Source organism: Anoplophora glabripennis, unplaced genomic scaffold (genome assembly GCF_000390285.2).
Source record: "Anoplophora glabripennis isolate ALB-LARVAE unplaced genomic scaffold, Agla_2.0 scaffold711, whole genome shotgun sequence".
Taxonomy (NCBI): Eukaryota; Metazoa; Arthropoda; class Insecta; order Coleoptera; family Cerambycidae; genus Anoplophora; species Anoplophora glabripennis.
The window spans coordinates 36355-64150 of NW_019416789.1; the positions used below are offsets into that span (position 1 = coordinate 36355).

Here is a 27796-nt window from a genome sequence, read left to right on the forward strand (position 1 = left end):
TCTGTTTTTTTATTCACGTCATTATCTCTGTTATTAACTGAGATACGCAATACAATTAAAGAGCACCTTTTGTGTATACCCATGCCAGAATTCCTGTCATTATATTCATATTTCATGCGAGATACAGGCACCTAGCGATTTGTTGTTATTTTACGCTACGAAATATTGCTCACAAATAAGTTAATATCGGCATACTCTTCTCAAAAAGTGAAGATTTTTTAAAGATAATTGTTGCATTCTGAGTCAGTGGTTTCCTGAAACAGGTGCGTTATATTACTCTATACAAGAAACTTTTTAGTGAAATGAGATGTAGGGTTTTATGAAATCAAATTAACATGTCTCATTTACAAAGAATTAGTTGGTATCAAGATGACTAACTGATGCCTTTCCAATGGAAACTACTTAAATTGATGACTCCAATAGAAACGCAGTGAGGGGTCGACACAGTAACCGTTGTATTCACGTTTAATTCTTTGAACAGGGATTTGTACTTAGTTTTACATTTCCTTAATTGTAGGTAACTTATATATAAGTAAAGTACCACCTTCTGTTCTGTGCGAAGCTTGAGCTCTGTTTATTAATTTTAGGTAATTGCAAACAACTTAATTGAAGTAAAGTAGTATTCACGTATGTTGAGGTGAAAGGTGGTGATTTACAGGATGATGTGAAGTTGGGCGTGAATATTGATGTCAAATTAAAAATAATTTATAGCCTTATTGATCCATTTTTGTTTTGCTATGATTATGAGATTCATATGGAAAAAATATGAGGGAATGTAGACGTTAGAAAGTATTTTTTAGGCGTAGGTGCAGCTGCTTTAAATAATATAGACTTGTAACAGACCAATACAAGTGGTGAATGTTAAAATTGTTTTCAGTCCTTTCTGTGCAACATTCAGTTACGTCAGTGATATATAATCTTTTAGAAAATGAACTCAACTTGGAACTTAGATAGACGTTTTTGTAATCGATGTTAGATTAGATCAGTTAATCTAAAAACTAAAAAGTAAGTGGCGTAATCAACAGAAAAAAATTCAAATCTCTTTAGTCAAACGAATAGATGAAGCAATTGGTAATTTTGATAATTACATTATTTTCAACAAATCGACAGTAAAAGGCATGAACAAGCAAACGGTTCGTGACGAATTAATTTTTGAGCATCACGAAGATCCGTATCTTATACTTTTTATACACCTAGAGAGTTTTTTTCGCTATTATTTGTGACAGTATACTTTCATAGTTCATTTTAGAATGGGACATACATCTTTCCTTAAAGCTTGTTTCAATCACCTCATTCTTTGGATGATTGATCAGTCTTTTGATTAATAAGATTATCTTCGTCATTCATTCCTACTCTAGGAAGGTTTTGAGTTGAGCTTCTACATAGTGAATGCATAACGTATGTAAGGGGTGTCCCAAAATTCACGGAAGAAGTAAAAAAAAATAAATACGTTTTTTTATAATCCATGAATCATATTTCATACATACATAACATAATTTTAGCGATTCTTGGTTACTGTCATCATGCCTCGAAAAGAGCACATCCAAAAACCGTAGTGTGCCAATTTTCAAAATTAAAATCGAAGCAGGTTCTGAAATAATCTAATCCAATACTCACTGTGAGCCACCTGGTATTTTGTGGGCAATGCACAAAGAACATTTTACTGTTTTTTATTTGTACAAGTTAAAGTCTTATTTCTGAACATATTTTCATAACGAAACAATTTTTCAGGTTATCAGGTTTCAGTAGGTATGTAACTTTGTTGCTAATTTTGTATTAGGTACATGACATACATACATACAGTTGCTATGAATAGATATTGATTAAAGTTACCTGGAAGGTAGGCAAATTCTTTTACATCTTCCATCGTTTTAGCTCAGCGTATATGCTGTGGTTTTAGTTTCATTAATCGGAATGGGTCGTTTCAGACCTAGAAGGTAGGCAAAATGTCGTACATCTTCCATTGTTTTAGTTTCATTAACTTGGGACTCCTAAAGATGTTTGAGAAATATGAAGTCATTGGGTGAAATTTGATAAGCCTTATATAAAATTTTTGTTATATTTCGGTCGTATGTATGGATTTACAAAAAAGTTTCGTCAAAGCAAAAGACTTTATGCAATGATGACTGTAATATATCCCTTCTGTTTTTTTTTTTAATTCATTGGAAAGTCACTGAAAGTGTTCTGTTCTGGTATTAATACCTTTGGAAAACTACCAAGGCAAATTGCTGGTTATCTTGAGTTACCAATTAAATCAGAGAATCTGTTAAAAACAGCGTGAATGCATCATGAAATTTGGGGTCATTTTAGTTGTCAATAATACTCCGTTTAAATTTTTGTTGTTGTATTCTATCTCCAGATTTTAAACTGCAACTAATAAATACATCGAATCTTTCTTATATAAATAAAAAATAAGATTACTACTTCATATTGATTAACTCGTAGCTTGTTTCAAATAAGCGATCAAATCCTTCCTTTCATTAGCTTTCTTCAGACCGGGGAACACCATTTTCGTCCCCGGAATGTACTTCTTGGGATCTTGCAGGTAAATGTCCAAAGTGGACTCGTCCCAAGTTATACCTTTGCTTTTGTTGGCTTCCGAGTAACTAAATCCAGCAGCTTGGCCGGTTTTCCTGCCGAAAAGTCCGTTCAAGTTAGGGCCGTTCTTGTGCTTGCCGCCTTTTTCTACCGTGTGACACTGGGCACAGGACCTCTCGAATATTTTCTTACCATTTCCTGCGTCTCCCATAGCTGATGGTCACAAAAATTTAGATATTTGTTACTTAATGACAGTGACAGTTATGGCATTTTCGACTTATAGTCCAGTCACTGAATCATTTTGGCTCCCAATTTTTCGGATGGAATGGATTGACGTAAAATTTGAACTGTAGCTAGGGAATGGCCCAAGAAACAAATGTTATATAGTGCCGATGTGTGCTTTTACTCTAGGGGTGGATGCCACCCCTTCTGGAGGGTGGGATTTTTTTATTAAAAATATATTTATAAGCAATTTTTCGCGAATATCTCAAAAACTACAAGTTTTATCAAAAAAATTATCATAAGCAAAAATGAAGGTACTTCAATAGCAAAGAGATTGCTTTTTTTCATTCTTGTAGATGGTATAGAACCCGAGTTATGACTCCCAGAAGTTGAGGTCAATTTCGAAGATAGTTATAATGTAGTTCAACGTCCTGTAGCGGAAAAATTAAAGGTTTTTTGAGGAAAACTTATATAACACCTATTAAAGTTCTTGAAAAGACCTTTAAATTGAGTGATGGTAGAAGTCGTTAGCATGAAAACTAATGAAGTTATAATCAAAATAAAATGATCTTGATGTTTGAGAAAAAAAATCGGTATTAAAATTAATGACTGGACGGAAAAAAAATTAAACGTATTCCTTCTGCAATTTATTTATTTATGTAGATTCTGAACGATTTTAGAAACCTAAATTTAAAAAATTTTTAATTTTTGAATAAAATTAATTTTTTTTTAAATCGCCTTTTTTAAAAATATTTCAAAAACTAACAAAGTTATAAAAAAATGATACAATAAGAAATTGTAGGTTTTTCCTTACTGAACAATTTACTTTTTAAAATTTTATGACCGTTAGAAGCTCAAAACTAAGCTCCAAGACTGCCTTTCCTGAGCCCTTTTAGCTTACAAATCTAAAAAACGAAGGGCTCAAAAAAACTGCAAATCACAAAAATTAAAGTGTTTTAAATTCCCTACGAAATGGTTTTTTGAGTAAATTTATAACTTTAAAATTACAAAAGTTATGGTAAAAAAATTAATCGCATTGTTTCGGTAAAATTTCCGTAGCAGGTAAATTACCATCGTCTTTGTGTATTTTGGAGAACTGATTTGAGTAAGTATTTTAATAATATACATACAGAAACGTATCCGATATTAATTTAATAAAAAAATATTAAGAATAAATTCAATAAAATTAAAAAAAAATAATTATATCATCATACTCGCATATAATTTTTAGGAAATTTTTCTATAAAGGGTAGGATTTTTTATGAGGGGTAGGTCTTCCATAAGGGTTTTTTTGGGTGACTGATAAGTTACAATATATCATGTCATTTGAAAACCAATAAAAAGTTTATAATTTTTAATGGTTACAACTTTGTTATGAGTCGTAAGCTTTCTAATGAATAACCAGAGAAATGCAATACATTGAGAATGCACCAAAAGAATATTTTAAACTGTTAAAACCTTTTTTTTATTTTTTTGGCCATGGAAGGGTAGTTTTTAAGGATTTTTAAGGGTTGAAAAGTAATTAAATTTCATAAATTATATTAAAAAACATGAAAGGAACTTTATCCAATATATTTGAACATGAATTGAATCTTTAAAATACGTAAATCTGCGATTTCCGAATTTTTTCGCACAAGGGTAGTTTTCACCCCCAAATAGAAAAAAGCACACATCTAGACAATATAACTTTTGAAGTGGGGGGTCAGATGAGCTTGTATGCAAATTTTCAGGAAAATCGATAAGTTCCGAAAAAATTGGGAGCTTTTACCTTATTTTCGCCTGGACTATTTGAACTATTATTAAAATTTATTGGAGCAATGGAATAGTGTTTAAAACAACGTTTTCTTCTGATCATGCCATAGATTTAGTTAAATTAAAGCACTTGTTTTTCATCGAAGATATTAAACTCATTTAATTTATTCCTCTTCAACAATTCCGTGTTAAAATTGTATTTGTTGTTTGAGTGTTATGTATCTGCCTTGACCTTATTCTATCCGACGCGTTATTTTTTAGGAATATGATCTCGACAGTGCAGTGGTTAGAACATGGGGAAAATGAACGGGCAAATAGTAAAAAATAAATTTTGTTTATTTCTATATAGTTTTTACAGGAAGCCACAATACAGAACTATCACATTGGTAGGGCCGAAAAGGTGTTACGATCTATCACTTATTTACAATTAAACTCTATTATTCCATACACATTGTTTACAAAATTAACACGAAGACCTAAGATCTAGTAAAGCCACGTTACGCTACTATAAGGAAACCAATATTTACATTGTAATATAAAAATTAGTAACATTATTTCATACTGCAATTTCCACTTATGTTCTTATTAAGGTTAATTTTTTTGTATGCGTTCTTCCCGGCTCCTAAACGCAGTCGCAAGCGCAACGTTTCACCCTTTTCTGGTCCTTCTTCAGGACCGCGTCGACTGAGCGGACGGATCTAGGCTGAACATCTGAAATATGAGTTGTATTTAAAAAAAAAATAATTTTACTCGAGGAAACTTGATAAAATTGAAATAAGCTACACATGAACGTAGCGAATGAACAATTTTAATCCTCTGATAACTTACAGTGGGGTCTGGGCTCTTCCGAGGCTACCGCTTGTGGCTCTTGATCTTGTTCCTGCTCTTGCTCCTGATCCTGGGTCATCATCTGTACCGGGATGTGTACGGGGATTCCCCTAGCATAGGCTTGTCTGCCGTTCATTTCAGCAGCATTCTGCCTTTGTTCTTGAACATAACGTACTTCTTGAGAATTCTCATCTGATTCCGGTTCAGAAACCGCCACAATAACATCGCGATTGGGCAATCTGTTGAGCTGAGTGAGAACCTCTTCGGGAATCGGGAACCTCTGCTCTACCATAGGCTGAGGTACCTGGAAACGGTGCTGGGGACGTGGTTCTACCACGGTGTGCAGTTCTTGAAGCTGAGGTTGCTGCTGCTGCGGCTGCTGTTGCTGCTGCTGCTGCTGTTGTTGCTGTTGTTGCTGTTCCTCTCTAGCCTTCTCGGTCTCCATGATCTTCTGCGCGATGATTTGCTGCACGATATGGTGTAGGATGGGATTTGGTGGGAAGTCGCTCTGCTGGGGTTGTGGCTGTGGCTGGGCTTGGATTTGTACTTGTGGTTGCATCATGGGTGGCATTGGTGGCCTCATGGTTTCCATGGGGTGCATTTGGTTCATGGGAGGGCGCATGGGGAAAGGCTGGGGTTCTTGTTGTTGCATGACGGGTTGCATCTGTTGGGGCATGTGGGTTTGGAAGGGCGTGTGTGGAATGGGGATCATCACTGGTTGGATCATGATGGTGTCTTCTTCTTCTTCCTCGGGCTGAGGTGGTGGTGGGGGTTGGGCCCTACGCGCAGAAAATAAATTAGTAAATGGAGAACTACTAATACAAGTGATGTCAAGCGTAGCATGTGGTGTGACAGAGTCCAAAGTACTGACTGTTGTTTCGTGCTAATGTAAATGCTATATTGTTACTTATGACGTAATTTCCTTTTATTAAATTTATTAAAATTGTTTAAAATTGGACAAGCAAATTGACAATTTAGGTTAATGATAAGTCATTTTTGTTTTTCACCAAGTTTCGTCAAAATTAAATTATTTTTGCGGAAATGAGAAATAAAAAACGAACAATCAGAAAAAAACTGTTCTCTAATAAAAGTTTATTAGAAAAAAGATTGATAATTGTTGATGTCATTAGTCGTTTCTGTCAAATCCCAAAGATAATACTTTCGATAGAAATGTCATCCCATTTGTATCCTCACAATAGAACCATACTATCGAGTTTGAGACACCCACTACATGTATCATCTTTAAATACTATTTATCTTCTAATACTCTCACTCACTTTTGGATGTGTCCACTTTCACAGATGATGACCATGCGTTCTCCGCTCAACCTCTCCAAACGAGGATCGGTGGTCAGATTAACTCCGAACGGCAACCTGATGGTCTTAGGCTGATGGTCGACTACTTCTTCGGCTCGCTTCTTCTCCACGATACAGTTCATTCGCGACCTCTGGTTCTTTTCGATGAGGGCGCTGGCCAGGTCGTCGAAGTCCAACTGTAAGGGTAACTTAATGTGGATTGGGGTTCTGTCCTCTTCTTCGGTTTCGTTGGATTCGGAACTTTCAGAACTCCTGTCCGAGCTATCGGAGTCGGCGTCATTGTCGATGTTGTTGGTCTCGATCTCTTTGGTATCTCTTTGGGGTTCCTCGGCTTCCAGCGGATCTGAGTGGCGTTTTACGGGAAACGGTGCTTCCTGAAACGGAAAAAATTCTTTATTCCACCTCGAAATGAAAGATGAAAGTAATATACTTGTTGCAATATTTTTTTAAGTTCGGTCTGATTCAAGGGTCAGTCTTGTAGAGAAAGAAAAGAATTCGTGCGTCTCGCTTGTAGCATATGATCAGGCGATGCATTTTTATGGAAACTATGAATTTCGAGGTTAGTGTAATGGTTGTAGCGTTTCGTGAGATTTGTTATTTTGTAATTATTTACTTCGTGCGACATGCAATTTAAGGACAATTAAAATCGTTGTTCGCACAAACAAATCTTTCGAATTCCGATCCAACTTTCCATTTATGTAATGAATGAATGAACAAGGAATGCCACTTCAGAAAGATGTACTAGATTCTCTAAACATTGGTAGGTACTTGAAACCTTACTATATTTTGCTTTTTGTTGTAGCTATGCGTGAGAATATCGTCTAAACATAAGGAGTTAAAAACCTTGCTTGCCAAAAATTCATGAAACTTCCATTTCTCTGCCCATAACCTGACTACCAGCTGACTGCATTTGAAAATTCATTTTTTTTGCCATTCGCACCTAGAGCAGACAGTCGAACAACCAAAATATGACGCAAGTTGTCGCCGGAACTTATTTGGTTGATTAAGTTCCTTAATTAGGGAAAATTTTCAGCTCCCGACTTACATAACGCAATATTAAAACAGGTTTTTGCAAGTCAGTAGGGCAAAAAAGTCATTGCGTAAGCGAGAACTTCGTATTGCCGAGAAGTGCGACGGATATAGCTCTCCGTCCTTAACAGCTGTGACCCGCTTCTTAAGAGTTAAGAGTAAAGACCTCTCGCTTTCACCGTTGGCCTACTCATGAAGACGATTATTGCACACGTTGGTTGCATGCATGGCAACCAATTATTTCTTGAAATTACAACTACGCGAGCCACAGAGAATACCGCCAGAGGAGAACAATCAATCCTGGAGGATTAGAACAAATATTTTGTTCCAGATACTCATAAACATCAAGTATGTTTTTCGAGATAATTTAGACGCTTTACAGTTTTTGTGTAAAAACTAACCAATGTGCATGATGATAAAGGATGATAGTATCTTTAGCACAACCGTTAATAGGTTATTTACATACCTGTGTCTAAAAATGACAAGTAATAACGACAACCGTAGTTCCAATCGCAAAATATCAAATAGCCTGCATTTACAGATCAAAAAAGAGCCAGGAGATGGCGCTACGCGCTTCTGGGTCGCGAGACTTAACTTCTGGTTGTATGTTTGTTATTGAGGCGTTTTTTATGATCGTCGAAGATGTTCCAAGCGAGAGATTAACACAGTTTTAGCTTAACATTTGCAGTTCCCTGCATCTGGGTCAATGACGCATCCAGTGGATTTATAGCCGAGGTTTCGAAATGCCGCGATCTTGTTTGCATTTTTCTTTACTTGGTACGTTTCACAACATCGTTTTGGTGTTAAACCGAGAGTTTGTTATAGGAGAAATATTAAACACAACAACGGCGATAATGAAATGCAATCTATAAAATAAATAATAATAAATATAAAAATAAACAGGCAAGGTTGAAATAAAAAATGTGATTGCGTATGCAACCTTCAAAAATACGAGGCGGTAGTTGATTAGAACTAATCAAGTCAGTGGCGTAACAAGGGGTGATTAGAATGTTTTCGCCTTCCGCTAATTTATAAATCCTCTAGATGACTTTGTTGTGCAAAAAAAATGCTTTTACGTCAACAATCGCGTGTGCGGGCAATTAAAAATAGATAAATTCGCGTATTTCAACAACGAATGCACAATGCAACAATGAAATTCGCTGGATATAGATAATGATATCAACATAATGGAGATACATTGCTGAGGTGTTTTCTGGTATTCTGCCATCGTAAAAATAAAAACGTATGTTATATCAGACCATAACATAAATATTAGTGAACGGGAAACGTTGATACTTGAATAACGCAATTCAAAACTGAAAAGGAAACATGACAAAGTTGCAATTGAACGAGTTGTATTATAAAGTTGTATTATAAATGTTTGTTATATAATTAACGATTTCATTGCGTTTTTTAGTTGCCAGGTTATCGACCTCTGTATATAGTTTCGAACGTGAGTTTCCGACAAATAATTATTCGTCATGGTTTTTTAAATATCTGATTGCACCAGATATCTGCAATAAATTGTGAAAATTGCTGGTATAGCTGCAATTACGCCCAGTGGCGTTCGGGATAAGACCCCGTTATCCGGGCGGGGTATATTTATGAGCCCTTTCTGAGTAGGCAGTTCTCTTGGTGTCGGGTTTTGAGGACGAGTTATACATAGTGATATACAAATACGAAGAGACCACTGAAATTATGTCAGTATACTAACAGCAAAGTCAAAAAACATTAGTTTTGATCTTAACCATTCAATGTAAAGCAATGTCGAGAATTGAAAGGAATTTGAGGAATGCTTAAAGACGAAAATGTCCGCGAAGATGACAGAATTAAGTAATAAATACAATTTTTATGTTACATAGTTCATTATACATATTAATTAAATATAAATAATGAAATTTAAAAGACAAACGCCGTTCGTGAAAGTAACAAATTTGAGGGAGTTATTGTTTCCAAATACGTAAATCTGTTTTAGATAACTTAAAATATGTTATTTACTAATAATAATAATTCGTTCAGCACCAACTGATTAGCTTTAAACAACTTCTTTTATACATATTATTATAAATGAGTTCCTATAAGTTTACTAACATTTAAATTTTATATTTTTTTTTTATTACCTTCAGTACAACTTACATAATAAAAGTGTAGATCCCTAGATCTGGACGAGGTCCGGAACATTTTCAAATTTGCAAAAATGTTTAAAAAATACCTATTTTATCTGAGTTTTTTACTTATCTTAGAACCTATGCATTTTTGAAGAATGTTGAAGAGAAAAAAAAGTATTAGAATTGAATTTTGCACAATATACTGTAAGTTCAAAATGTTTAAATTTATTACCGATGTTACAAAATAGCAATAATTGATGAAAAAAAAAGGCAAAATAATCAAGTTTTTTGGATAATTTTTTAAAATATTTTAATTGCTCCGAGGGCATTCTAATTTTGTTTAAAAAAACTTAATAGTATAATAAAACAACACACCAAATTTCATTAAAATTGGTTCGATAGTTTTTGAAGAAAATTTTGAAAAAAAATTTTCGAATTTTCAAAATGTTGCACAGCCTCAAATAAAGGATGTAGATACTTGTCACTTTTCGCGCGTGCGAGCGACAGCTTTTCCGCTAATTTATCTATGTTGCCGACAACTTATGGACATGAAAATTTTTTCCAACTTAGAACTCAGATAAACGGAGCCACTGGATCAAAGATTATTGCTAAATTGTTTATAAATTAACGGTAAATGCCGATAAATTTTGTCCGCTTATATCTCGAGAACCAATAAACGGTATTTAACTTTTTTTAAAAAGAAGCGTCTTTCCGAGTACCTACCTACCTTAAAATTGTAATCTTTCAATAAAACTAAAGTGGAAATTGATAAATGTAATCTAATTGTTTAAAAATAAAAAGAGAATGTTAGCTTTAAAAATTTATTGTGGCCGTTTTAAACAACTCAAAAACCATTTGAAAGGTTGAGCCGTCTTTTCTATGTGAAAAAATTTTCAAGTATCTAGATGCTTTATTTGAGGCTGTGCAACATTTTGAAAATTCGAAACTATCGAACAGATTTTAATGAAATTTGGTGTTGTTTTATTATACTCTAAAGTTTGTTTTACCAAAATTGGAATGCCCTCGGAGCAATTAAAATATTTAAAAAAAATATCCAAAAAAACTTGATTATTTTGCCATTTTTTATCAATTATTGCTATTTTGCAACATCAATAACAAATTTAAACATTTTTAACTTGCAGTATATCGTGCAAAATTCAACTCTAAAACTTTTTTCCTCTTCAATATCCTTCCAAAATGCGTAGGTTCCAAGATATAAGTAAAAAACTCAGATAGAATAGGAATTTTTTAAAATTTTTTAAACATTTTTACAATTTTGAAAATGTTCCGGACCTCACCCAGATCAGAACTTTGAGCTGGTTTTATTCAAGGTGGCAGATCAAAGTGCTGTTATCGAACAGCGGTTTATCAACTAGTTATACCCAGTAAGAAGTCAAACTCCTCGAACTGATATCCATATCGCCAAAGAGAATGGTATCATTGCTCAGAAACGGAAAAGGTACTAACCTGCTTTGTATGTATGTTAGACCATTATTTGCTATTCTGTCTATTCGGACAAATATTTGAACACGGAAATGAGGACCTCTATCTGCTAAAAATGCGATGAGCAACAAAGCTGACCTTAATTCATTGGCGTGACGGCATTGATTTGTAGGAGCAGAATCAGCAAAAACATTTCCCATTTTTGTTCCAAAGGAACGCAGATAATAGGAATTTTAATTAAATCTGACGCATTATTTCAACGCTTTCAACTTAGCTACGTACCTGGATGAGAGCTTCAGGTTGTGGTGGTGGCTGGAAGCGGTCTGCAGCTTCGCTCAGCAGCTCCAACTCCTGCTCCAGCTGCCTGCAGCTGGCGTTAGCCGAGACATAGGCAGAAGCTAGAATGAAGCTTCCCAGCACTACAGACACGAGGACCACCGTGACGGCTACAATTTTGGCCACCTGCACTGCGGCACTTTGAGGTTTGTGATATGCCTGAAAAAAAAAATAATAATTTAAACTTTTCCTGTTTTTATTGTATTCCAGTTCGTGTATTAAAATGACGAATATTAACTTTAACTCACAGCAGGTGTTTTAAGACAAAAGCGTTTATAATTTGTGATAAATGACGGGAATGTAGAAAATCTGTGTATTGTTAAGACGAGAGAAGACTGTTTCTAGTAACAATCGTTGGGAATCTCCAATTAAAAAAATAAGCTATGCCATTCACGAACATGTTTCTATAAGCATTCAACTCAAGCAGGAATGTGGCAATCACCAAGAAACAATAGATGTTCACATAGCATTGCCAGCCTACGTATTATATTTTTGAAATGCGTGCATAGTTAAGTTATTTAATTTCTAAATAAATTCAATTAGTCGCGCGAACAAATTAATTCTCTCTTTATTTATTAAGTAAACTCTGAATAACCTTGAAGAGGTATGTTCGGGATATAAATACAAGTTGTGTTCGAAAGTAAACAGGACTTTTCAAAAATGGGTATTTTTAGTGGGGCTATTGGCAATTACATTCGTGGGAAAGGCAGATCCTTCATTGAAATTCATGGAATTCGACAGTTGTGGCAGATTTTTTCGGAAAAATGCATTTGCCTATGCAACGAAAGCGTTTTCTGGACTATAGAAGCCATCCAAATGGCTTGTACCTAACGACATCCTAAAGGATGTAAAATAAATCGGTTTTGCCAAAAAAACTTTTTGTTCTTAATTTCGAAAGGTCCTGTAGCCCTTATAACAGTTTGAATTGTATCTGAATTTGAACACTTGACACTTTTCTTGCCTACTAATCTTCTGTAACCACAGATCTGTAACAATGAAGGTCAATGTCAACCGGTAACATGTTCATAATACTTGTTTCTGACCAGGATGTGAAGAATATTTTTTTTTTGACGAGCGGGTAAATATAATAAATGTATCTGGTCTAAAGCGACTGAAACGTCCTTCTAATCTTCTAATAGAACTCAAACGCCATAAAAGCATTCCAGTATGTGTCACTGCAGTAAAAATAACTGTGCAAGCGTTTGTTATTAAATTTAAACGATAAGTAACAGGTACCAGTCACTTGTGGGATATTTAAATAAATGTTAATCAACTAGAAATCTTTCAAGGTTGGGCAAATTTAGTTATATAAAATTCCAACTTGTGTAGGGAAGTGAATCCTACACTTATTAATTCGTATTATGAAATTACACGTCTTGTTTCCTATAGCAACCCATGGTTACATCAAATAATTATATCGTGGAAATCGGAAACCAAGTGACCTCCGTACTAGGTACCTCGTGTTCCCATTATATTTATTTTAATTACCGACTATCGCGTTACATATTATTTATAAAGCAATTGCTGGAATTTGATTTATAGATTACACTATTGCGTGGAATGTTGATAGATAGATAGATATTTTCTTTATTCACACGGAACTTTAATTGGACATAATAAAATCAGTAAAATATTTTGTATTGGAATATACGTGGAGATTTATATACAATGGAAGATATTAACACCAATCACGAGTTGGTTTAAATGCTGCTGATGTACGGTGAATGTAGACACAATGCTGCTGCCGCAGAACAAAATACAGCGAGATTTCATGATTATTTTGATTAACACATGTGATGATAATTTTTCTAGGTCAATTATGTTTGAAATAATGTTTATAAAACATCATTGCGTATTATTACTATTGTCTACAATTGATAAATAAATTATCTCACGATTGAAATATGTTCATTCTAAGGTTAAACAAAAAAAAGAGCCGGTGTCCTTATTTCTTTCACCTTGACGTTAAATAGTACTGAAGAGGTCGTTTTGGCATTTTATTTAAACAAAAAAAGGCTACTGTAAATAATCTTGTGTAACCAATCACGTAGGTCAACTAAAACTACCACCGGAAGTACCGGATAACGTTTCTGGTATTTTAAAATATTTGCATAAGGAAGATATATCTAGTTGTGTAATTTTAAACATTTTAGGTGGATTAATCTTCATTTATAAACAACTACAGTTGGGGAAATGTAAAACGACAGTCTACAGGAGTTTTATTTTGTCATAATTCATTATGACATTATGTGTCATAGTGAGCAATATTCTCGCTTTCCATTCGAAAGAAACTTAATTTTTAAACGCTCTTTCTTAACGTTGAACTACAACCTTTTGCCTGAATAACCTTTCATAGATATAAAAAGTACGCTTTCACTTAACAGTCATTCAGACTTTCTTCGTATTGGTAGTTATTGAAATGTGCAGTAGGAACTTTCGTATGGTGGACAAGAACCTCATTTTACATCAACACGACGGATAGAAGGATAAGAGAATTTTTTAACGAAATAAAAGTTTACAAGTCGGCGGAAAGCTCGTAAAAAATTAACTCTTAGTGATCGTTCTGTCTCTCCCGAATAAGAAAACTAAGGAGAAAGGTCGTCGCCATAAGCAACAATAACATTTATTCAGAACTTTGTGTTGGCCTGCATCTTTAATTACACGTAAATTTTTTTTATGAAACGGATTTGCCCATGTTCATAAGAGGATTTGAGTGACTCACCTCGTCCTTTAATGCAAATTGAATCTATGTGACAAGACCCGTAGTAAAAGCTGAATGCGTGAAAAAACGTAGTGACATTGAAAATTAATAGCACCGAGTTATTAAGTCATACGTTGTAGGAGGTGGTAATTTTTTATAACCTACATACATGCAGTCTAAAACAATGCAAGTGGGTATTCTCATATAGAAGCGATGTTTTTCTTCTGATTTGTCCTCCACTGACAATAACCAGATTATATAAATAATGGGCAAGCCATGACCATATTTTGAGATTTCAAATTCATTTAGAATGATTGCGCGATTCGTACCAGGTACGATGTTCAATAACGTAACTAATAATTAATTATTTATTTATTTAATACTTATACTGTCGGTGGTTAAACTGGATATTGTTTTATAGCGGCTTAATTTATTAATTTACATTATTTGGAACTATTGCAAAACTGTCTGCTAATAAAAAGGTTGTGTTTTGCATACCAACATTTGGTGCTACTGTTGAAGTAAAAACAGAGTCAACAGGAGTTTCTAAATAAAATATATAGTATACGATAACAAAAGAACGTGACAATAACGTAAATTATGACATAAATGACGTGTTCTTTTCAGTTTGTCGTTTCCTATTACTAAAATTATTTTAATTGCATTGTAAATTATAACTGTTTATAATCGAAAAATGTATATTTTATGCGGTTTTTTCCTCGAAAACAGTGTATATTTTCGCTTTTATTCTGAATAAAATGCTATCTGCCAATTCCTGAATACATCAGTAACGATCTACCAAATTTGATAAAAATCGCTTAAGAGAAAAGTTACGCAAAATAAATACTTGGAGAAAAATTAATTGTTACAGGAACTTTCACAGGAAAATAATGAAACCCCAGTTCACTAAAATTACTGTTAAAAGAAATGTCCGTTTGTGCTAAAGAAAGCTCTGATAACAGAACAAACAGTTACTATGCAATTTTGTGATCGAACAAAAAGGTTATTATATAGTTGTGTTTTCGCATTTACAATCTATTGTATTTTTGTTACTCTGGTGATAAACAAAACCAATATAAGTTTGACAACAATAGAGTAGAATGCAATCTGGTATTATTTTCAATACGGAACTAATTTGTTTTTGTTTATAATAAGATTCAATAACACTGTGTTACATAAACAAACAAACGATATGCCCGAATCACGTTCTGGTTAAAAAAATACTGTAAAATGTAAATAATCCAAGCCTTTCAGTACCAGCACGTAGTTAGTGGGAAATGTTTTATATTTTGACTTCCCCGCGTGATCGCAATGAGCAACTGCATTTGTGGTACCCTCTAGCTTCGTTGCCTCTTGGCGATGTGCAAGCAAAGGGGACAAGCCGATACCGATAATTAATCGCAAAATCGTCAGACGTGCATATGTGCATCGCAATGTGCAGCTAAATGGCACAAATCGTGCATTGCCATCTTCTTCGTGTCGGCAAACATCCTTTCACTTGCAGAATTAAAATTCGTATTCAACGATTGGTTGCCAATAGGCCAGCTTTCTAAAGTTGTATTCTCGAACAATAAGTTTCATAAACTGAATTTCTAAGTAGATTTTAATTATTTATTGTATTTTAATATGTATAATAAATTGTCAGCGATAATAAGGACTACTTTTCTAAAAAATATTTCACATTTGGCTTGTATTCCCTTTTTTTATACCAGCATTATTGACACTAATTGTAAGTTGTGCCAAATTTCAATTTGTTAGAAATATACGGTTAGTTTTTTTCAAATTTTCAATACGTACTAAAACTAAATAAACCTGTGATTAAATCACAACGCTGTTATTCAGAACAATAAGAAATTAGATTCCTCAGGATTTACTAGAAAATTTATCGTCACTTTTTTATTCCTCAATAAGTTATAAAATTATGTAGGTCATAAATTGTTTGCTTTGATGATTGGAACGGTATTTAAATAACATTTTTTAAAATTAATTAAAAGAGCTTTGTTAGAGTCGACGTCACGTCTTGCTAATTTCATTAAATGGCAATTAAAATAAGAAATAAAAAATGCTTTTATAATTACTTAGATAGGTACTGATTTCACACAGCCGACAAAAATAAATATTTATAATTATACGAATTAACGTCGGTTGTTTTTAATTAGCGATGCATTAAAAAACAAAAAAATTGAACTACCTGAATTTTCTATTACATTTAATTAGAAGGTTTTTTAGAAAATTTACGATCAATGTTCTGTTCATTTTAGATCATTCAAGTATATAGGAAATAATTAAAAAAACTAAATAACTAAATACTAAAAACTATAAAAAAATAAAAATAAAACTAAATAAATAAAGTATCTAAAAAGTTTACTTTATTTATTTGCCTAAGTTTAAGCTCGAAACGAATTTCAAAGCCTGGGGATTATGTAACATGCGCTGTATACACTCATCTTCAAACACCCATAATACTTGAACAATTATTATTATGCTCGTACCCGACATTTTCACATGTTTAATCACTCGCTGTGAATCCGGTATCATATTGTGCCTTGTACAGTCGCGCCGGCCATTTTCTGTGTCACGGACTGTACTTTCTGAGCAATTGTAGAATAGAAAGTTGGGTTCGTTAACACCATCCGATGTTTACCAACAATCGGCCACAGGGCCGGATTTAGGGGGAAACCCGCATTGTTCGCAGCCCCCTCAAAAAATCAGCTCAAAAAAAATTTTTTTAGAGGTCGCTCAGGTTTTTAGAAATTTCCAAAATCGTCAAAAACTGATTTTTTTTCCTCGTTATTTTATCATTTTCTAGGTTGAAAAAAATCTGGATTGTGAAAATTTCAAATCGATATTTTAATTTCTAAAGGTCTAAAAATAAATATCAAGGAACTAATATTTTTTTTTATTGTATTTGATGAACAAAAGAATATAAATAAATCACGAGACACTTAAAAAATTTTTCGAGGCAGAATTTACTATCGCACTGTATCATATATTTATAATTTTTTAATTTTTCAAAATTTAAGTGCTCTTGAGCGACCTCTAAAAAAATTTTTTTGTGCAATTTTTTTGAGGGACTCTTAAAACATGATAAACTAACATATTTTCACAAGAGACGAAAGAAAAAAATATTCGTTTTTTGTTTGGGCCACCCTAGTATATAAAATGTGATTGTCAATTCTATATAGTGAATATAAAGAAATATATTGTTGATAAATAATTTGTAAGCATCAAAACTGTCTACAAGAACTACACAGTTATTCATAGAAGCTTTCTTTCTCCTTCTAAGACAGTGGAACTAAATTTTATTAGCTAAACTAACAGCATTATAACCACAACAAAAGTTTAATGACTAAGACTAATTAATTAATATACGCCTCATCTTCTTCAGGGTTTCAAAACAACGACACAATCACGTAACACAGATTACAAGACAGTTTTGCTAAAAGTTTTAGTTAAAAATTCTAAATTGTAAACTTTTGTTCATATATGTTAACATTTTAATATAAATAGGCAGCTGTTGAAACAAAAATCGTACTTTCAAAAGTTTTACTCGAAAATCAGGCTTTCTTCGAAAAAACATAAGAGAGTGGTAATTTGTTGAAAATTGAAAGAGGAATCCGAAAATACTGGCGTACTGTTTTGTTTGTAAAAATATGCCACTGGAACATGTAAATTTTAGGAAAAGCCTTCAGGTTTTGGACAATGTTTACATAAATGCATGTGTAAATACAATTTCAAATTATTTCACTTACTAGTTTTTAAATTATTTAAAAATATTAACACCCTGTATCATTTTAACGAAGATAAAAACTTTATACAAAAGATTCTCCTTAAAATTCACCAAAGAATACGAGGTGTCATTTTTGGTCACCATTTGTGAATCACCCTGTATATTAAGTGAAACCAAATTAGAGTTTTACCTACTTAAAAAAAAGGAAACAGATGTTTTGGTGAAAAAAAATATTTATATAAAATCCTAATAGGCTTTGTGTATAAAAACTATAAAAGATTATAGATTATAGCAAATATTTCATATAGTTTGACGAAAGTATATATACACTTAATAGAATAAAGTAATATTTACGGCAAATAATTCCATTTACTGCTCATTTGATCCAAATACTTTTTTTTCAGTGTGTTTTTGTTGACTTGGGTATAGTTACAAATCGTTATTTCTTTAATACTTTGATATTTTGATGTTACAAATTTATACATGCTGTCAAAATAAATTTTCAAACAATGCAATACCATCCTGTCGCGATATTCTAGATCTTCACCTTTCTTGTCGTTCTAGATCTTCACCTTTCTTGCCTTTACCTACATTGAACTAGTAGCGGCAACTACCCGACGTGGATAGCCATACATCTATTCGCAAACAAGCTCTTTATGCGGCTATAAATCAATCACTCGGAAATAAGAGCGCGTAATTTTTACTTTGCCGTTAAGTTGGTCAGACGTCGTGAAACGATACCATTTGCGCTTCCCGCTGCAACCATAAATAATTTTATGGTCCGCATCTACTAAAATCCTTGATTATCTCCTTCCAGCGGACCTCCTTTCTACGGATACGACTAACAGAAGCGTAAACGAATAATCGCCATGCCGAAAAGTTTAATATTCTAGAATAGACGGAAAGATTTAATATTTGTCTATCGCTCTCGTCCAAATAAGACACAATTTATTTTTTCAACCAACTAAAATGGTAAATCACTTAGTTTAAAATTACAAGGTCGTGAAAATGATAAAAGTTCAGTGAAAATATTAATAGAAAAAACTTGTCAAAGTTTGTGCATCTCGGTTGGATGAGAATTTTTTTTATTAATGAATTCGAAGACATCTGCAACAATGGTACTACAAAACAATGAAAATTCGTCAACAATGCCACGTAAATGTACCAACTGAATATGGAAACACAAGTTTTAGGCGTCAGATTCTGTTTTATTATGGTTGTTAACCTTCAGCGAACTCAACCATTTGCGCTGCGAGCTAAATAAATGTTATAAATACACAGTCTGCTTTTGTTAACCTTCGATCGACCACAAATAATATATAATGTGGTATTTCTGCGACACAACCTCAAACATTTTTAGCAAACATCGAGGTATATGGTATATGTGAACAGCAAAGTTCCAGAGTATTTGCTTGCGAATCCGTTCCGATTCAATATTGGTTATAAAGGAGTGTAAGGAAGACTCACAATCAGTCAGAGTCAACTTTGAAATGTCAGAAGTCAAGCATCACTTGATCTACGAGGATAGTTTCGTCGGAAACAGTGGCGTACGAGAGTTGGTGCAAATTACATTATTCGAAACACAAAAAATAATAATATCAAAAATATACGTGTGCCTATACAGGGGCCAGATTTTCATATGAATTTTTTCCATTCGTTAACATGTTACGGGCCCTCAAAGGTGAAAATTAGAAAATTATTTTTATTTACAGTCTCCAAACTATTAACTTCAGCTTCTTATTAAACGTAACTCCGGTTTTTTTTTAGAAATTACAATACTTTGAATAATAGCAACCATTACTTTTATCAGACTACTTTGATTGAAATATGAAATTACATTTTTTAAAATGCTTGCAACTTCTAAACAAAAACGACTCGGAAATACGTTTAGCTTTTAGTAATGTTTCAAATTATTTTACATTAAATTCCCTGCACCTACGCCGCTGCATTCGATGGAGTTTAACCATCGGTTGTTTCTCGCAATTTAGAAAGTAACCGAACTCATATCGCTATGCTGATGTGGCCTTTGTGCGGAATAGAAACTTCTGATACCCGTCAGGAGGAAGAACCATCTCGATATTAATCGACTCAGTAAACAATAAAGTCGATGTTAATTGAAGAAGCGGAAATTGTCACTACCAGAATGACGTCAGTGTCCAATATGTGACTTCGAATGATTAAGATGTGTCGACAGATGTTAAAGGAAGTACGGTAGATTACGACATCCAACACAGTGAACAATTAGTACCATTTATCATGAAACGGCATGTTGAATTGGAACTGAGGGAAACATCTTTTAATTTCCGTCGAGAGTTTTGTGGAAAGTTATGTTTATTTTGATTATAAAATGTATTAATATGTTTCGCTTTCACACTGAGATCTTGTCATTTCGAGACAGAATATTAAGACATTTGTTAGATAAATATATACATTTGACGATATAAATGAAAGTAAAAACTAAAAGTAAAATTTAGTAGCGCGTGAATTCGAATATAAATATAAAAAATTGACAAACTGGACTTTCTAATGATGTACACCATTTAGCAGCTTGATTAAGTGGAACGGTTATTCTAAAAAATTACGGAAAAGTAGGTAACGACGCGTTTAAGACATGTAAATATAATTTTTTAGTCTTTCACAATAACAAATAATAATAATGCCGCCAAATTGAAGCGACATATACAAATATTGATCTGAAAATATTTTAAAAATGCGCAGATGATGGAAAAAGTCTTTGCACCTGTCACAGGTACACTGTGTCCTGGTTGAGACCCGCCAGCTGAGACCCGCCGCCGCCGGCTAAGGCTTGTTCTCCTGGCGATCACGCTTCTCTGGAGCACCTAACGGGCCCCTATCAACTGTGATCGGGATTACATGAAGAATTTATTTAAAGAGTACCTATATTTGAGTGAAAGTAATCACTTTTCGTTTAAATATAATCACAAATGAGTAAAATTATCAAAATACCCAGTGTTGTCCAGTATTTTTATAGTGTATTCAGTTTTTCCTGTTAATTCCCAATTTGTAAAGGAAATTATTCGGATGCTAAAAATACATTTAACAGTTCGTTGCTTTGCTGTTAATGAACGAAAAGTTTCTCATGATTTCACTAACACAACACCGTTGTTTATTAGATACCTACTGAAATCAGCGATCTTCATTGCGCCGACATGATATTACGAACGAAACTTACACAATAGCAATAAAATCCAATTAAACCACAATTAGATTTTTTTTACAAGAACGTGCCGAGATAAATTACCATACAATGGGCTAGCGAAGCGAGGAAAAAGACTTGAATGATAAGTCAGGAATGAGCCTCAGAGATCGGTAGAAAGTCCGATCGTGAAAGATGCGAATCTGGTCATAAAATCGTATAAACTAAATACAATATTATTATCTGTACAATTTACTGTATATAAAGCACTTATATACGTTTCCTTACAAAAAAAATTAAGTTAGAAAGAATATTTAGGGAGAACTGAAAAAAGTACACAAAGCGGAAAGAAACTCTTGCTGTACGGGCTCTTATTATTCAGAATGCGTCTTCTGCATGCTATCTTCGGATTATGGAATAATGGACTGTCACTGCCTGTGAAGGTTAATGTATATATTTACATGTTTTATCAAACTTATGGTTCGAACTTTAAATATAGACAGACAATAAGACTTCAGTATAGAGGAGTAGTGATCAATATTGTTCACAAAATATGTAAAACATAAAAAACAATTCTCTTAAGTTTATTTAATGTTATTTTCCCTTCACGTGGGTACAACATGTCTTGAAAAAATATAGAAAGATATTCTTTTTAAAAATATTACAAAAGAATAATGCCTAGTATTCACCTAAACGTAAAATGGTCAACTGATTTAATTTAATTATTCCACAACGAGTTAGACTCGATGGTTCCGGATGAATGTGTCTATTCTAGAATAAATCTACCAGTGGAAAGTTTCGTCGTCATTAATTCGAAGGTTAGATTAATATAGTTTTATGTATCACGCAAACTGTCAGTGTTATAAACTTTTCTCATTCTAGGTCGTTTTTGAAAAGGAAACCGAGTTTTGAAACGATTTTGGGGATCACGGTGCCGTATTTATAATTATACTTCACTAACAATAGCAGTTTTTGGCTTTGCCAAATTTGATCCCTGTATGGAAATAAAGTTCTTGGGAATTAAAATTGTTTGGATATTTTTTTCAAGGCGAGGCTGGTATATCACAATCTCTGTTGCAAAGTGTAATGAAACTTTTGGTAAATTTAGCAATTGTGATTTTGCGCAGTGTTTGCGGGAGTTGTTGTTCGTAGTTAGCCTATTTATATTTAGAAATTTTTATTTTTTGATTACTTTAACTTGCGTATAGAAAATGAATAAACGCTGATTTGCGAGACAAATAATAATTATCGCACCTTTGCCTTTTTGCAGCATATTTTTGCAAGAAATTATGTCTCAGTTTTACATATGTCGCGAACCTGAAGGAATCTATATTTCAACATCTGTTTCTAGTAGCTGTTACCTCGTTTTAAACCAATAAAACCATTTACAGTTCGTAGAATTTTGCCGTAAAATTAATTAGTATGTGTTAACGATTTGTTTGTTCGGTGGCTCTTGCAAAGAGGTTCTTGACATTTTTTTGTACAATGAAGTCATGAAGCTATTCCAGCAGTAACAAATGTTCCTGGAACTACTAAAATGTATTCGTATAATTTTATTTAAATATTGAAAATCATGTCATGTTTCGTTTTGTAAATGTTTTATTTCTTACTCGCTTTATAGACTAGGGCGGATCTGTTTTGAGGTGGATGTAAGAGGGAGCAAGCAATTTTTTTCTTTATTACCTTCAGTACAACTCACATAATAAAAGTGTAGATCCCTAGATCTGGGCGAGGTCCGGAACATTTTCAAAATTGCAAAAATTTTAAAAAATGCCTATTTTATGTGAGTTTTTTACTTATATCTTGGAAGCTATGCATGTTGGAAGAATATTGAAGAGGAAAAAAGTTTTAGAATTGAAAAAAAGGCAAGATAATCAAGTTTTTTGGATAAATTTTAAAAAATATTGTAATTGCACCGATGGCATTCTAATTTTGGTAAAAAAAACTTAGAGTATAATAAAACAACACACCAAATTTAATTAAAATCGGTTCAATAATTTTTTGAAAAAATAAAGCATTTAAATACTTGAAAATTTTGAAAAAATTAAATTGGAAATTGATAAATGTAATTTAATTGTTTAAAAATAAAAAAAAAGAGTGTTAACTTTAAAAATTCTAAATCCTAATCCTAATCAACCGATTTAAATTTTTCAAAAACCATTTGAAAGGTTGAGCGGTCTTTTCTATGTGAAAAATTTTTCAAGTATTTAGGTGCTTTATTTGAGGCTGTGCAACATTTTGAAAAATCGAAAAAATTTTTCAAAATTTAAAAAACAAATTCTTTTTCGAAAACTATAGAACCCATTTTAATGAAATTTGGTGTGTTGTTTTATTATACTCTATAGTTTTTTTTACCAAAATTAGAAAGCCCTCGGAGCAATTAAAGTATTTTTTAAAAATTATCCAAAAAACTTGATTATTTTGCCTTTTTTCATCAATTATTGCTATTTTGCAACATCAGTAATACATTTTAAACATTTTTAACGTACAGTATGTTGTGCAAAATTCAATTCTAAAACTTTTTTTCCTCTTCAATATTCTTCCAAAATGCATAGGTTCCAAGATATAAGTAAAACACTCGGATAAAATAGGTATTTTTTTAAATTTTTTAAATATTTTTGCAATTTTGAAAATGCTTCGGACTTCGCCCAGATCTAGAGATCTACACTTTTATTATGTGAGTTGAACTGAAGATATTCCAGCAAAAATTAGCTTGCCTCCTCTTACATCCAAGAACTGGGATATTTTTAGGAAAACCTTATTTTTCAGTGTTTTAAAAATATTAAGCTAATTTTAACACTTACTCGTGAAACTTTGACTGATGTTCGATGATAGTCAGCAGTTATTTTCTAGCTATTATCATATTTTTACGCAATTATGAAGGATTTTCTAGCAAATTGTACCTCGGTAGCATTTTCGATGCATATTTATGCAATATAAAATTGCCATTTAGAGTAAACTTCCTGTCTCGTGACCGCTCATAAAGGATAATTACATATTTCATGGTATTGTGGTCACTTTTGACCCTAATTTTCAATTTAACTGTAATTTAATTGCCCGCGCGAACAACAGCAGTTGCATTTACGTCTTGAAACTTATATAATATAATAAACGTTGAATCGGAAGAAGCAAATATTTTGCTTGAGTTCTGAATAGAACAAAGATAGAAGTGTATCTGAAATAGTATATCTAAAGTCTCTAGGAAGCTTATGAGCTGAATACTCTATTCTCAAAGCTACAATATTTGTTGCATAAAGCATAAAGATATTTCAAAACATCCTACGTTTTTCTTAAGAGGAAAAATGATGGACATAATGTGAATAAATCAAGAATCTTTACTTACAAGTTTTTAAATAATCTTTCGGATGAAGTCTATTTAAATATAAAAGTAGGAATGATGTTTAGAGTAGTAGGGTTGTGTAGAGAAGGGAAGAACTATGAAAATAAATGGCACTAAAACGCATGTATCACGAACGTAGACAACCAAGAAATAGATATTTTAGGCCTTAAAAGGTACGGTGGGTGTCGTTCGTCCTCTGTAGCTGAAGAATGTGTCGAAAGACTCTGTGGAAATCTAAACGTAATCATCTTTTGGAGTGAATGTTTTGTTTATTAAAATACACGTTGTATAAGAAGTTGCTAGCTTGTTTTTAAAATTGTACTATTGCTTTACTAAATTATCCTTCATTACTTCTACCAGGCGCTGCATTCAAGGCAGCATAATTAGCGATCTTAGTCAACGGAAAGACTTATAAAGTACAGGTTCGTTTAGTTTGTAATTATTATTACTTTTTTAATAGACACATAAAAATAACAACAAGGACAAGCCTTCAGTACCCCCCAACGTATACGGTTACATTGCTATTCTACTAATGCAGTTTCCTAATCGCTTTGTTTCCTTTGTTCCCCTAAACATATTTTCGAAACTGATACTATTCTTTGTTTTGGTATTTTAAGATAACAAATTGGTGAAATCTATCTAGGTGTTGGTGTGAGCTGGTTTAAAGTTTGTTAAAGGCAACGCTGTATCGTGAGAGCTCCGAAACCGCACGATAATTTCATAATTTATTTCGTTAAGTGTTAAATTAGAAATTCCAAGAAATATCACAGTTAAATAAAACATTACTATAGGTACATTATAAATTTAATGTGTTAATGTATTTTTATTTGGTATCAAAAATTTAATACCTATATGATTATTATTTCGTTCAAAAATTCCATTTCAAAAGTAGGGAAAGACAAAATCGTAATTAGTGACTAAAGTCAGCGACACATTGTAATGTTTACAATTTCTCAATGTCCAACCATAGATGGCTGTCAATCAACCATGTACAAACAAATTCTAAACGTCACGTCACGTGACATCAAAGATGTTTGCATAACACTCTAGATAACCATGAAAATTTACGTAATCCCAATATCTCTGCAAGGAACCCAGCCAATTGTGGTTGATACAAAAATAAAACAAGTCCTTATTTTGATTAAATAATATTTTTACCTGCAATGATCCATAACTGTGGTTGTCAAGTTTCCCTAAGTTATTTAACTTTAAAACATATTTCCTCGCGGTCTAGGAGGTAGTTATATTCAAAAGTTTTTAATATCGCTTGTGACGTAACTGCATTTGACATTCTACAATTATGCTTCATTCGTGAATGGTTTGCTTAATTCGCTTCCTTAAAAAAATGTGTGCTCATAACGAATACCAATCGAATGACACGGTTTAGGAAATCCACTCTTCTATTTGGTAGAAAAATCCGGTCGCTTTGGTCTCGGTCAGGAAGCGAACAAAACAACCGGCAGCCTGTTCCTAATGATAGCGTATCGGTTTTTACCTCTGTATTGTGGGCAAAATCAATATAATTATCTACATAACGATAGTGTTGAGCTGAGAAAAAGAAAGTAAATGCTAATGATCTCCGTTCTAATTTGTAGACGTAGTTTCTATTTCTCGATTTATTGGGAAAATGTGTCACTGCAACTAATAGTAAAATTATTATCACTGCGTATCAGGTGTTGTTAAATTTTTATCGGTATTCGTTTTGGTAAGCATGTGGATCTAAGTTTTCTCTTCGTTTGGCGACAGCTCGCAACTGTAAACGTCTTTATATGCAAAGCTATTGACAATTCCTGGGCTACATTAAGATCTCATACATATTTTATACCCAGTCACGGAATACTGACGATCCCATTTATAAGAGTAAGCCTACAGAATTTTAAAACAATTTGGTTTTTCCGCAAACCTGTCTAAAAATTCGCAACAACTGTTTAGCAACAATACTTGTTTGTTTACTGCAGATTGAAAAAATGAACTTTCTGTAGAAATAGTGCTGCTATTTCTACATTTTGTCTCAACTTGCGTAGAAACGTTTCATAAAGGCAAAGCAATGTTTCATAACAGCTACATTTTGTTATAATTAGTGCAGAAACAAGCGGATATACCAAGTGAGGAGCTTGTTTCAGTGTTTAGACTGCCTAAAACTTGATTATTTAGCTTTATAAAAAAGTATTATAGCTGTTCCTATACAAACATTTCTCTTTCACACGAATTACATGCCCAAATTACCATTCGTCTCAATTTCATGGTTGAATTGTTGCTATCTTATAATATTTCCTGTTCCTAGTCTATAATATCGCTCTCCAATATTAAATATTTATTAAATAAGCAATTTATTGTTGACCAACTAACAATTATTTATGAATACATAAAACATAACTTTATAATTCTGTTTCAGTGGCGTTGGAATTTGTTAACAAAAAGATCGTTTCGAGTAAAACGAATTAGACTACGTTTCGTGTTAGTCGTTGCAGTAGGTAATTCGAACTTTTTTAGATAACATCTGTTCCATTCTTTAAGTCAAAAGCGCCCAACTGGAACTTAAATATCAATTAATATTGCTTTCTAAAATTTACATCAGTTTGTTCCATTCTTGTCGCACATTTACGATCTGATAAATCAGCTGTTAACTTTTCACGCAAGTTTCCATTATCCGTTTTTCATTTGTATAGCTTCATTTCTGTTTTAAGGTAAGAAAGAAGCTATAGTTATAGGAAAATCTGAACCATTAATATTTTCTTAATGATTAACATTTAGTTTTTAGAAAAAATTAAATTTTGGGACGACAATGACAAATGTGTTGATTAAACGAAAGTGTTAGATTAATGTAAATTGAACATATTGAAATCATTAAATATTGTAGTATTTTACAGAAAAATATTTTATTATTTTTGTTTTAACGTCATATTTGACAAAGATCATCATGTAACTAAAATAGATTTTTTTTAGTATTCTGTCATAACATAAATAAATTGAAACAATAAAAATTATCTAACTAATCGGTGGCGATTCCGAAAAATATTTATATGTAATTTTTTTACGCGCAATAGAAAGATCGGTGAAAATTTTGGAACTCACCGGCGGCGGCTCCGAAGAGTAGACCTCGGATGGTGCGTATTCCGGTTTGATGGTGACTGCGGAAAGGGACTCTGGTTGCGGCTCCTTCTCCATAGCGGCGCCTCGACTTGCAAACACTCGGAAAATAAACAGAAAGTAGCGCGTGGATGTTCTTCAGGTGCAAATAGTGGACTATAGTTATTTTACCGGCCGCTGTGACCGACTGGTAAGAGGACTGTTGG

The 27796-nt window shown here is 33.0% G+C and overlaps 2 protein-coding genes across 2 annotated transcripts; both read right to left on the reverse strand.

Annotated features, from left to right (window-relative positions):
• Window positions 1-2434: 2434 nt before the first annotated feature.
• On the reverse strand, window positions 2435-2749 carry LOC108913458 (cytochrome c, testis-specific-like). The gene has a single exon (XM_018719011.1). It carries the CDS (start codon window positions 2747-2749, stop codon window positions 2435-2437), a length of 315 nt encoding a protein of 104 aa, XP_018574527.1.
• Window positions 2750-4829: 2080 nt separating this feature from the next.
• LOC108913461 (bromodomain-containing protein DDB_G0280777) lies at window positions 4830-27796 on the reverse strand. The gene is made up of 5 exons (XM_018719015.1): window positions 27576-27796; window positions 11519-11731; window positions 6618-7030; window positions 5341-6119; window positions 4830-5223 (listed from the first exon to the last, which is right to left on the reverse strand). Exons 1-5 carry the CDS (start codon window positions 27666-27668, stop codon window positions 5135-5137), a joined length of 1587 nt encoding a protein of 528 aa, XP_018574531.1. The 5' UTR covers window positions 27669-27796; the 3' UTR covers window positions 4830-5134.